The sequence below is a fragment of the Ornithodoros turicata genome, chromosome 6, assembly GCF_037126465.1.
Source record: "Ornithodoros turicata isolate Travis chromosome 6, ASM3712646v1, whole genome shotgun sequence".
Classification (NCBI taxonomy): domain Eukaryota; kingdom Metazoa; phylum Arthropoda; class Arachnida; order Ixodida; family Argasidae; genus Ornithodoros; species Ornithodoros turicata.
In genome coordinates, this window is record NC_088206.1 from 53,449,555 (window position 1) to 53,462,505 (window position 12,951).

At 43.3% G+C, this 12,951-nt stretch overlaps 2 protein-coding genes across 5 annotated transcripts in view; one reads left to right on the plus strand and one right to left on the minus strand.

Moving 5' to 3' along the window:
• The window catches only part of LOC135396703 (uncharacterized), a 28,095-nt gene extending 23,434 nt beyond the window's left edge, over positions 1–4,661 (minus strand). The window contains exons 1-4 of one of the 4 annotated variants that reach the window (XM_064627832.1): positions 4,530–4,661; positions 4,316–4,374; positions 2,040–2,238; positions 1,216–1,315 (exon numbers count right to left, since the gene is read on the minus strand). In XM_064627832.1, coding sequence (XP_064483902.1) covers positions 1,216–1,315; positions 2,040–2,212 — 273 coding nt within the window. In that variant the 5' untranslated portion in view covers positions 2,213–2,238; positions 4,316–4,374; positions 4,530–4,661. Of the gene's footprint in view, positions 1–1,215; positions 1,316–2,039; positions 2,239–4,297 lie in introns of all 4 variants that reach the window. The other 3 variants (XM_064627831.1, XM_064627830.1, XM_064627829.1) reach the window with 3 other exon arrangements.
• A 6,973-nt stretch (positions 4,662–11,634) lies between these two features.
• On the plus strand, positions 11,635–12,647 carry LOC135396705 (nicotinamide riboside kinase 1-like). Its single transcript, XM_064627834.1, has one exon. It carries the CDS (start codon positions 11,945–11,947, stop codon positions 12,560–12,562), a length of 618 nt encoding a protein of 205 aa, XP_064483904.1. The 5' UTR covers positions 11,635–11,944; the 3' UTR covers positions 12,563–12,647.
• Positions 12,648–12,951: the final 304 nt, after the last annotated feature.

Consider the following 12,951-nt stretch of genomic DNA (forward strand, 5'->3'; position numbering starts at 1 on the left):
AAAATCAAACTGGTTCGCAGCCCCGAACCGGTTCGCAAACTGGTTCGCGAACGCTCCCATTTTATATCTCCCATAAAACTGCTTTTATCAGGAAATGCGTGGCTAATAGCTTACTGGTGTTGTCTGCATTGACGTTTTTAGTGGTCAGGTATTCCCTTTAGCGAGAGAAAGGAGAAATGGATGAACACTTGCAAATAGTGTCCATGCTGATGAAGCGGTATAGTCCTGCTACTTTCTGTTCCCCAAATCATTTTTTTCACACGCACAGCGCCACCAAGATACACTTAAAGGAAGCCTAATAAGATTGACAACATTTTACATACACAACAGTACTTGACGGCACACCGCATTCGTAGCGTGAATCGATCTGAAACCGTACTGAAGCATGTCGAAAATAAGTCTGCCAGCTTTGCTCTCTCCGAGATGACAGCAACGTACCAGTTAATCCACAACACAAAGGCAACATGTCACGACAGAATTGCACTACCAGTAAGCAGAACCACATTTACTTTTCACCCCATGATCAATCAAACAGGCACCGTTCTGAGTACGCTCCTTCTCCACTTCTCATGTTTCTGACTTGTTTAATTTTTACTGCTCATGTGTAAAGCGAAATGTTGGGCGCTTGCTAAATCACATGTTTGTCCTATAGAGATAAACAACTGGCCTACTCCTTTCCTGCTTCATTCGTCCGTGTGGCACCTCCTTTCTGAAGAGCCGACGCCGCAGGTCGTGCGCGGGGGCGCTAGCTGGCGCGCTCACAAGGACAACAGCGCTACAACGTGTTAAAAAAGGTGCTGAAAGCATACTTACTATACGTCCTCGTTTGACTGTTAGGTGAAAATTTGCGAAATCCATGATATGGAGATCAATGTGTCCTCGTTTGGGGATTGGAGGCACTTGAACTCTTATGCTGACTTTTTTATGTTCGAACCGTTTTGTTGTGAACCGGTTACCGCTATTATTTTTTCCGGTTCGGGTTCAACAGTGTCATAAAAATTTCAGTTCGGTTTTGGTTCCGGCAAAAATAACGGTTTGGGTACAGTTTTCGGTTCTGGTTCAGTTCGACACCCTGATTACAATAAAGAGTTAGCTCCAACACTGTGTCAAACATTCAAAAAATAACGTTATAAAGCCTGCCCTAGTGAACAGATGTTAAAAGAAAACTCAGTGTCATTTATACTGCATTGTAGTTCAATTGCATATTGCATGCACCTGGAACTCTGTCAAGTAGAGGCCAGTAACTTTGCCACTGTCAAGGATGCCTAGGTACACAGTTCCTCCCAGTCCTGTGTTAAGGAATGCACAGATTGTCCTGTAAGGAGCAAAAATAAATAAAGAAATTCAGTTCTCGTTTGATCTTCTGACTAAACTCCTGATCAATATATTCTGGTGAATCCCCTATGCAGAACACATTGATGGATTACATGCACAATCTTGGTCGAGATGCCACAAACCCTTCTTACTGTGAAGTAGAGCAATCGTGCTGAACGGATGTTTCCACTGCGTGTTGCTATGCAGACGATCAACTAAAGCCATGTAGGGCTAACAATGCCTATTCAAGGTGGTTTCTATACAGTCTCATAAGTATGTGAAGTGTGCACAAAGTCATGTCATCGACCTTTTCATGGATAGCCACTGCATGGAAGTTTTGTGTGATGTCCCTGCTTTGAATAGGCTTTTTATTTTTTATTTTTTCAATTGTCTTTCTGTGTAAGCAAGCGGAGACAGGAGCATTATGTTAGCACTTAGAGTATAGTTAATATAATATAATAATATATAGTTAATATTATATGAGCATCTGAGAGGACTTCCTTTAGAGCGCACATACAATATACAATATGTTTTACTGTTTTTCTACCATTTATGTTACAAGCAAAGTTCCAAAATGTTTCTTGCAATGAATAGTTTCCTGCTGCATCATCTTAACAAGCTCATTCTCCAGCTATGTCTCCAGCATGTTCTGACCTGACCACTCTGCCCATGTATGCTACTCCACCATGTACTCCATGCACCAGACTTGATGAACAAAACTTTACCTGGATATACATTGGCGTGAATGATTTTCTTTGCATGTTGGTGAAACATCCTCAACTGACATGTCTCTGTGTGCCTTGAACTCGTGGAAATTGTCTTCTTCAAAGCTTACGTGGCTTCCAGAGACGTACACCCTTTGTTGGTGTGCCACTGTAGCTGGCTGCATGCTGTTCATGTTTCAAGAGGAGTTCCTGATGGTTCCTGCATTGACACAAAATGAACATGCAACCCTAGTTTTTAGTACTGTGACTTGATGTTACAGACAAACATAGTTATATGTGTGAGCTTTGGGGAGCGGACAATTGCTCACCAGGCATTTGTCAACCCTATTCTATTTTACGATATCAGCCCACCCTGACAGTCTCATAATTTATTTTCATCTTTTTGCACTGTGTGAAACAGTGTGGTACATTTTTGAAATCACAATTTTACTTTTCGAACCTTTTAGAAACGAATGCATCGTCCGACAGCTGCTATAAAAGCAGCTTCAGTCTTTCCATAACGCAAGATATGACAACCTTCTATGCTTTACTTTGTTGTTCGGAGGTATTGACCAAACATTTTTAGTCTGCATCTGTGTGATACTAATTTTCCATGAAAAGGGGAAATAAGGGGGTGAGGCAAAAACCTTCAAGTGCTCGTTATCTGTACAGGGAATACTAGAAGGAAGAACACCACCTCACATACATAAAGCAGCACCGCTCCCTGAGATATGAAGTACAGAGAAACCTTTCCGAGGTTCACGGAATTTCCATTCCTTGCAGGATTACGCTACAGTCACCCGACATAACATACAGATAACCTTCCCAGCGTTTCACCATATACTAGCTGTTGAAGCACAACAAAACATCAATTTCATGTCCCCAAATTCTTATGAAACGACCCCAGGTCTTATATACGTGCCCATGGCATTTCACAAAGTTTTTTCACTACACTTTTTTAAACAACTCCTGGACACTTAAATTGCTCAAATAATTGCTGAAACGTTATACTTGACAAAATTACTTATGATATATTTGAGGGCAACAACAGGGGAGGAGGAATTACACTTATTCTTTTATACTTGTCCTTATTCTTTGCAAAAGTGTGTTTCCGTAGCTATACCTTCTCCGATATCATTCATAATGTTGAGGGGTGACTAGCTGCAGGTACCTGTGCACCAGTAATGCTAGCACAATCCCACACTTTTACTCACCATCACAAGAAAGAACAAACAGAGTTACTGAACAAATTTTTACTCAATAATTAAAACAATACTAAGTAAATCGCCCAACTATCAAACACTCTTGCAACCACTGCGCACATGTATTAGTGAACGAATTTCCCCTAACTGTTAATTTCCATAGCACATCATGATTGTTTGTTCAAGCATTGATCTGCATAAGTCTTTTGAAAGTTATACACTACATAGTTTTCCCACGTGGGAATGGGGATCTTATCAATCCCAAGCTACTTTGTAACCTGAACCATATTTAGTCTGATCAACCTTGCCACAGTTGCTAATCCCTCCTGCTGTTGCGGAACCCTCCAATGCTTCTGCACATACATACGGCTGCACATATAATCTCGTCTAATCACTCTGGTCAACGTATTACGCTTTAATTGTCATGAACAGATGTTAAAGTTATTGTTGTTGGGCTGGCAATAGACGTTTCTACCCAGGACAAGGAGTGTGAAGCGAAATAACGCCTGAAACTGACTGCGACAGGCGGCAAAACATTTGGCCAGACAAAGACGTACTTGTAAAGCAGTTAGCTGTTTGGGTTACATCATGACTACGACTACACTCCCCTTTTTTCTACATCGCCCCCTTCCCCTGTGCATGCAATTTCAGAACCCACTGGGTACATAGAATGAGCTTGACGAGAGAGCAAAGAGATCTACATCGTAGCCAGGAAAAGACTTTGGGAGGGTTCTGTGGGAACTTTACATGGGGAAGGCGAATTTCACACTCGTTTCTGTATTCCAAAAAGATTGAGAAAAGGTACAGTTTCAGGGAAATACAAGGAACTTTTCCGGAGACAGTATCACGGCCAGAAATTCAGGTTCATAAGTTCGCATATAATCCAAAAGTCGAACACGAAACTGGGCGTCCACAGAGGAATGACGAGACGAGACCGACCATCGAACCATCACTTTTGTGACTTTTCACTGGTTTCCATCTTTCATCGTCATCTCTGACCACAAGAGGAATCTGGCAGATAGAAATGTCCTAATAATAATGGTAGTGTGTATTGCACGTAGTCAGAAATGTACTCGCCAAGCCTTCGATCGCTACCTCTGCTTCTTCGCAAAAGTGTGCTGCTTCTACAGAACCAGGCTATTCTTCTTCTCCTTCTGAAAAGTGGCGCATAGCTCACGGAGCTGATGGTAATACTGATCTAGTCACGAGAACTTAGCACCCATGAAAAACGCTGCGTGGATAGGAGATGATTGAGAAAAAAGATTTTTCTTCAGACTTCATGCTGATTCCCTTGCAACATGTTTCGTACCTTACTAGATGAGCCGCTGCTCAACTCTTATCGTCACTTCGTCAGTTCACACATCAAACCACTTCAAACACATGTTCAAGCGGGTTATCAGCAAGTGGCCATCACTCATCAGCCCACGTGATCGGTCGTCCGTCCAACCAACGGCTAGCTATTAGAAAGAATCCAATAGAATCCACCCCAGTCCACGTTCCACCGGGAAACACCGGCGCGCATACGACGTAGGTCGCGTAGGTCGTGCTCGGCACACCGGACACCGGGTAGCACCTTGCGGAAGCTTGGAACCGGTGGTATATAGTATATAATATACGTGTGGCTACGCATTATTGTTGGTGTTGTCGTTGTGCACGCTGTGCCGTCCCCTCCACAAACCGGAAGGCGCTAAAACCTGACTGGGGGGGAGGGGGGGATATATTTATTAGACCAAAGAAAAGAGGGGAGGAAACGCAAGATGGGGATCAGTGTTTGCCGTACGGCAACACAAGCGCCTGCGGCTGGACTTCGGAAAATTTTGCGATCATCAACTACAAATCGCAAGAGGACTGTTCTGAACTCACTGACTTTCGTCTTCTGTCACGTCACCTTACCCTGGGGGGACAACTGCAGCATAATACAATTTAGACAAAGTGCGACAGATGTGAGCAAACAGTTGAGCCTGTGATGTGTGATTCAAATGTGTGCTCAAATCGCTGGAAACATAAAATAAAAGAAAATAGCCAAATAATAGACTGAGAGCAGATACATATATATGATTAATGTATTCCATTTAATGAATGAGTTTCTCTGTATCTGTCCTGATTAATATCTATATCTCGAAATTCGGAAGCACGTACAACAACAACAATAAATGACAGAGATGTTATGATGACATGGGATGTTTACCCTGGTAGCCATAGGACCCTACCCTACTTCACAGAGGAGAGGAAACACGTACAAAAGTTACACATAGCTATGATAATCTATACTATTTTGTGAAGTAAAATAAATGTGAAAATTGCCGTGCATCGAATACATAACGCTGAATTCGGGAAGCCGTAATGGGTATCACGCCTCGGACAGCGGTACAGAGGCAACGGCATAAATAATATTTCATGACGTGGTGGAAGTGCTGACTGTTTCAACGGAATATTTAACGGAATGTTTATCCTGTTCACAGTCTGACAGGCTTTGTACATATAACCGCTCTTAATACCTTTTTTTTTTTTTTAAGTTAGAACTCCCCACAAAATCGCATAATTTGCGCTACTTGCAAACAGTTCTGCCGACAGGCACATACCAATCTGACCTCCCCGCGCCTCCCGCTCATTCACGCGGTGCGCATCTTGTAGGCGGTATTGGACAGATACTTGTAAAAAAGAAAGTTATTCGATTGGTGCACCGGTTCGCGAATTATTTAGCCCGGGGATTTAACTGAAACACCCTGTATAATACCTTGTATCAACTGTTGTAGATCTAAGCAGCTTCTACAGTACACTCTCAGAAATTAAAACTTGTCAGGGAACTGTGATAATTGTTTCAGTTAATAGGCATGCACATATACGCTATAAGAAGAAAATTATTTATTGTGAATGCACTTCTCTGGCTACTCATGTTGTTTATATCTACTGTTGATCGCATTCATTTATCACATATTATATTCTTATATATTATTATTATATTATCACATATTCGATCACATTAAATTTAAAATTTAGCATATATGAGAAAATATCAGGAGGGAAGTTGCTATTCATTGCTCATTCCAACCTAAAATTGAGTGCTACAAATTTAGAGAGCGTACCTGACCATTGTCATTCCTAAAATATATATTGCCATTGTAGCAAGGTCACAAAACAATAAATGTAGTCTTTTGCGACCTGCCTGCACGTTCATTGTATCCTGAAACGCATAAGTGCAAGAAATAAATGTTGAACTTGAATAAACTTGATGTTGTATAAACTTGACATAAAATGTTGAATAATATAATGAATGATATAAAATATTGAATAAACTTGAACTCGTATATTCTCTTTACTCATCATCAGTGATCTTCATTACAAAAGCATATCGTGTTAGACTTTTTTGTTTGCGTTTCACAGACTGGGTACACGACGGCCAAAATGACAAAATCACAACTGTTTCAAGCTCCAAATAGTCCTGTTGCAACTTGAAGACCATATGTGGAGCTGCATTTTTTGGAACATGCTCCACATAACAAGCATGACAAAGTCAGCACTGGATAGCAGGACCCCGTCCCCAAGCAGCTTTTCTCACGCTGCAGTTGTATTCAACAAAAGCATGTGAGTGCTGGAGAAGGACATTCAGTTTGGCACAACCGCGCCTGCAAATAATCAGAACAAATAAAGGAAGAAGCAAACAAACATAGAACGGCTGTACTTAGTTCAAAAAGAGATAAGTCCTGTGTCTCAAGGAGGTGTTACCACTTTCTAAGTAACTTAATTGATTAAGCTTACATCACTACCTGATTAACTCTCCTAACGAGTGTGATCTAATTGCGTGAAGTAATTACTTGCGCTGCTTCGGTGTGTCCATATTTGCGAGGCAAAGCACCGCTGTCGTTTACTAAAAGGCTGGCGATGCTTGATATAAATCATACTGAACGCATACGCGGCTAAAACAACGACTGTGATTCTACAGAACGATCTCTTTCTGCCATGCGAGTATATCTTTTCCCGGACCGTTCTTTATGGAACAATTTTTGTTCAGAACGCAGTACGGGATATTATATACATGGTTGTTGTTAACCTCAAGTCGTTTCTTATTGAAATATTGGCTTGGAAACGTGCTGTAGTACAATCCCCAGCGCTGCACTGCTGTGACGGTCTATAGTTTCGGAATGCAAAACATAACGTAATTAAGAATCGAACGGCAGGACACCTGTGAAACACTGTTAGGATACATCAGTATACTGGCACCTTACCAAATTGTGTGATGACAAACAACGATCAATGCTAGCAGCGCAATAAATACTCACAATCTCTGTTGCCTCCCATCGTTTTCTAAGGGCACACACAGCACTTTAGGGCCCACCAACATGGCGGCCCGAAGGCACGCCTCTCCCCCACGAGCCCCTCTCCCATGCGCGATCCAGCCTTTATACATAGAGATCAGTGGTTGTACCGCCATCCTGGCCAATCACTTCTGCCAGCAACCATTTCGGCAATTCTGAGCCTTCCCAACATGCCTCTCTCCATGCAGATGGTATTGATAAAAGTGGGCGCAAAATCCGTCGTTTTGGTCTGTCACCAGTGATATCCGTTTCAATCCAAATCCATCAATTTTCTCCAAAATGGTAGCGCCCAGTAAATAACGGTGAGGTATAAGTACTGGATGGATGTAATAATAGACAACTGTATTTCGACCTGTGATTGGCTAGATACCTCAAAAAGTGGGTGGAGCCTCAGGTATAGGCAGGTCCTATTAATGGCCAGACTCCCTTTGGCATACACGGCACTGCCGTGTATGCCAAAGGGAGTCTGGCCATTAGGAGGAGCCTAAAAAAGAGGCTCGACCTGTCAATCAAATTCAGCGTTTTTCATTGCCTGCTGTTTTTTATGTGGGCCGCCATGACACCAAAATTTTCCCGAAAATGGCGGCGTAGCTTGGAACGGCGAAGCGAGGATTTCATGACCATTTTTTTTTTTTTTCACAAATTACATGAATTGTATTCCTTAAGTGTAGATTCTGTTGCAATTATCTTGCAAATCACCTTTAAATTACGCTCCAGTGTCGATGTTTGCCTGAAAATAACATGTTTCGTCGTCCTTGTTAGGCCTAGTAACGACCGCAATCATAGGTAAATAGCGAGAAAAACGTTATGGATTGCCAAAAATTTGCAGTTTATGACATAGTTTTATTCGTGTACGCACCTTTGCCCATTCTCGATTCAATCATGTGTTTTATAGTTAAAATACGTATAATACAGGCAGTCTGTTACAACTAGCGGTTCTACCGACCAATCAGTCCTGCTAGCATGCACTTCTGCCTTCTGCTACTTCTGCGTCTTCCCGACATGCCCCTCTCCATCCAGATGGCGCCGTTAAAAGTGGACGCAAAATCCATAATGTTGCTTAGTCGTCAGGGAATATCCTATCCAATTAAATCCAGTTTCCCGAAAATGTCGGCACCCAGTGTATACAGATAATTTATAACTTGGATAGCCTGGGATTAATAGCGAACTGTATTTTGCCTCGTGATTGGCCAGAGAGCTCAAAAAGTGGGTGGAGCTCCAGGTATAGGCAGGTCCCATTAATAATGGCCAGACTCCCTTTGGCATACACGGCACTGCTCTACACCAGTGCCGTGTATGCCAAAGGGAGTATGCACGAGCGTCACTACAGTATAGTTTGTTGTATTCTGTAGCTAACAGACGAATTATGTTAGCGCGTGTTCGCCTCTAAAAGACATCGTCGAGTCGCGTTTGCGCTCTATAGATGAGTTTTTTTTTTTTCTTTTAGTTCACTTGTTTTGTGGACATAAAACTATAATGGTCGTGTGTGCAGCTTCAGGTTGACATAAATAACCTCCACCAGTTTTATTCTCATCTCTTCGCAATTAAATTTCTATTTCACACGTTCAATGGCTATGTGAATGCCAACGTTTTTTCACGCGCATGTAAAGTGCTGTGGGTTGTTCTTCCAATCCCCTGCTCCAACGCAAGCAGTTGATCTTTCATGAGGAGTAGACCGTGAGCTTCAAGTCACTACATTCCGTCTCAGCCTTTGCTCGTTTCTTCTAAGACTGCGACCTCGTGGAGGGGACCATCACATGCCTTGTCTGCAGGTTTTTCCTGTGCATATTCCTCGATGCTCTGGTCACAGAATTTTTTTGTGACGGTGTTGTCTTCCTCTGCAAAGTTGATTCACTCACAATTACAGCTCAATATTTAGGAATAGTTTTCATAAGTTTCAATAGTTCTCATAGTGCATATCTACATATATTTCGACGCATTACCATCCTCCACTGCCCCTTGATCTTACACTATGTTGCCATCAACTTCAGTGTGCTTGTCAGTCTTTTGGTGACTCCTCGGAGAACTCTGCGTGCGAAGAACGGGGGATAGGAGCCTTCCTCAGCTTCGTAGGTGTCGTGTCCGGTACGAAAAACTGCTTGGGACTGCCGTCCACTCCAACTTCTTTCGAATCTCCTTGTCCTCGAAGTCGTCTCGTGTGAAGCGGTCCTGGCGATAGTGACGTTATGATAGTGGCGTTTTGTTAGCACCGCAGGACGCAGGGAACGCAATGGGAAGATCCAACAAGCACTACTTTGATACGCCCGGCTGTTCTTCGCACAGTTGAACTGTTATTCAATACTGTGTGCAAAGGTTCTGCAATGAAAAATAAACACGCCACGAAATTTACCTCGCTCAAACGTATGTTATTCGTAGGCGCGAAGTTCTTCCGCCAGGTTCTGTGCCGATCTACGCGTCTCGTCACTTTTGCCCGTCGGAATGCAGAAAAATGCTTTGCCTGACTTTGTCCCGTTGCAGCACAACATCCAGACATGGTTGTTCGTAGTTCCTCAGCTCTCTGAGATCCATTTCACGTACAAAAACCAAGAGCGGCACACGAACATAAGCGCACATGCGTCCCAGCTATTGCGTTCCCCGTTGACCCGGCGGGAGGTTGGAAGCAAAGAGGAGGAAAACGCACCACGTGACGGGCCTCGGCGAATGAGCAAGGCGGCGGCACGGGGAAAGCGAATGCGATACTCTTCCCCCGGGTACAGTGACTCTAGCTCTAGTGGGGATACGGCACGATCCGGCGCGGCAGGCGCAGGCTTTTCTACGCGTGTTTCGCAGTGTTCCTGGATGAAATGCCGCTGTCAGTGCCTCACATATTGCGGATGTGTTGAAATGCGCTGCTTAGAACGCTCAAAAGGTGTGAAACTTGACAAAAACTTCTGCACTGCGAAACGTAGAAGTCGCGAAGTTCTGAAAAGAAAATCTTCTGCGTGCTTTCGAAGGGAAACACTGCCAAGTCATTCCTTTGTTGCAAGCCAGATTTTGTTTTGGTCTTTTGCTGTTCTCACTTGAATATTTGTTCGTCACCTACATAGCTGTCTTTCCCTCTTCCTTTTTATCTTAGATTGAGACAACAAGAATTTAACAAAATAAAAACTACTCAAAATTCCTGTCTACACTGGTCTTGGCAATCCAAATGTACAAGTGTGCAACACCGCATCAGGGCAGAATAGTCCAATAGCTACCGAAGCCCTTCGCTCTAATTTTTGTGTCGTATAACAGCGGTGGTTTCACGTAGTGCGAGTCTGAGAGAGATTCGAGATTTGATTCGTCTCCTGTGCAGGCATTCGTTAAAAGGTGCTAAAGTATGTTACGAGGTGATCGCACCTGTGTGGATGGTGTTGACTTTGTGTGGGATGCGACCGGTTATGTAATAACTACATACAGAATACGTTTTTGGTTCCAGTGGCAGGTATATCACGTATGTGAAAGACAAAAGTCAAGCCTGTCATGCGGTCAGATGAAATGAGATGAAAGTTGGAAACTCACACATTTAAAAACACCCATGTCATACATATATTCATGCATTGATATATTCCTCGCATTCCATATATTCATACATTCGATACAACTTGTGTTTGGCGCGCGTAGAATATAATCACTGGATTTTAAGAAGTAAGATCGAACCGCTAGCACAGAAATCATTCTATAAATAAGTGAGACAACGTTATACTGATGAGAAAAAAAAAAAAAAAACGGTTACCACATTGAACATTGACCTCAGCTCTTATTTTTTTTGTTTGACACAGAGAACCGCAGTGACAAAAATGACAAAGGCCGACTGGAATCCCCATACTGGAACATATGCACGTTCTGTAGTTTTCTTGCCTGCTACGCACGCTTGTGCTGGGAAGTAGACAAGTTCAAAAAGTTCTCTAACGAAGTCATTTTCACTCATTTTGAAAACTCAAATGTTCAGAAACTGTGCCTTCCAAGCAGGTTTTCGGGCACGATGACCACAGCGCAAGCACCGGCTCAAGCAGCGCATCCCCACTAAGGGAAGTTCACGGAGCAGCCGCACTGTGGCGACACTGTTCGATCTCGAGGCGTAGGTCATGCGTAGGTCGTGTCCCTAGACGACGATGATCCAAAACCGGAGCCAGCGCCAAAGCCACCACCAGCCAGCAGGCCAACCGGCGCAGGCAACTCTCCGACTAGTGCACCGTCACGCTATTGCCTGTGGCACTCTTGTGGTGCCTGCACTGATACAAAAGGGATTAGGCGAACCTGAGCATATGACCAATATGACACGCTGTGAGGCGGAGCCTGTGTGACTCGAACAACAGCCGAAAAGAGTCCCTCGTCAGGTTTACCCATCCACCGTCCGCGAATTCAGATTGCTGTCTGCGTGCGCCAAAGTTCCTATATTCCTCACTGCGTTCATATTCAGATAACGATGTCAAACTATACATCTGATGCTACGATTCGTAGACTGTTGGAAAGCGACTGGATTTTCATTGGGATTTCCGGAGTTACAAACGGCGGCAAGACTCACCTGACGGAATACCTCAAGCAGCGTTTCCCAGGGTCAGTCACGATAAACCAAGATACTTTCTTCAGGTCGGAACACGATCCGAATCACGTGATGGTAGCCGAGCTCAACCATGCTAATTGGGAAGCAATGTGCAGCATTGACTGGGACAGGCTACTCGACACCATAAATGAGACGACGAATCAGCCTCCAACGGGCGAACCGTTGTTTTTCGTAGAGGGTCACATCATTTTCAATCACCCCAAGCTCGTGCAGCTTTTTCGTAGGAAGTATTTCTTCACATTGACCGAGGAAGAGTGCTACAACCGTCGACGGTACCGTACGTACGATCCGCCCGACCCACCTGGGTACTACGATCTTGTCGTGTGGCCAATGTACCTCAAAAACAAGGAAGAGATGGAGAGGAGCGTCAAGGATGTTATTTACCTCGATGGAGCCGGGAACCAAGAGGAAATACACAGAGCTGTGGGTGATGAGATACAGAAACTGCTTGTAGAGTTATCGTATGATCATTGTTCCTGATCCAGATGACACCTTTGGCATTTGTCATATAATTGTTATAAATAGCTCTATTACAGAAAAATAAACTTCATTCATTCATGTTTCAGTAATTGTTACATACTGCTGTGTGGGCACAACACTAGACCACTGTACAAGTCCAAATTTATTATTCCGGCCCATTTTCGAATACTGTTAATCAAAGTTCTTTGTCGACAAACCGCAAACAACCGGCTACAGTGTATATGTGCTTGCATAGTCTTGTAACAGTCAAAGTTTCATTGACATTTATTGTGTTGCCTATTTTAAAATGCTGGATCCTAACATGAAATTCTGTACCGATACTAAATATCCCTTCTACAGCTAATTTCAAAGCATCAGCAATGTCCTGACAAATCAAGGAACTATGCATT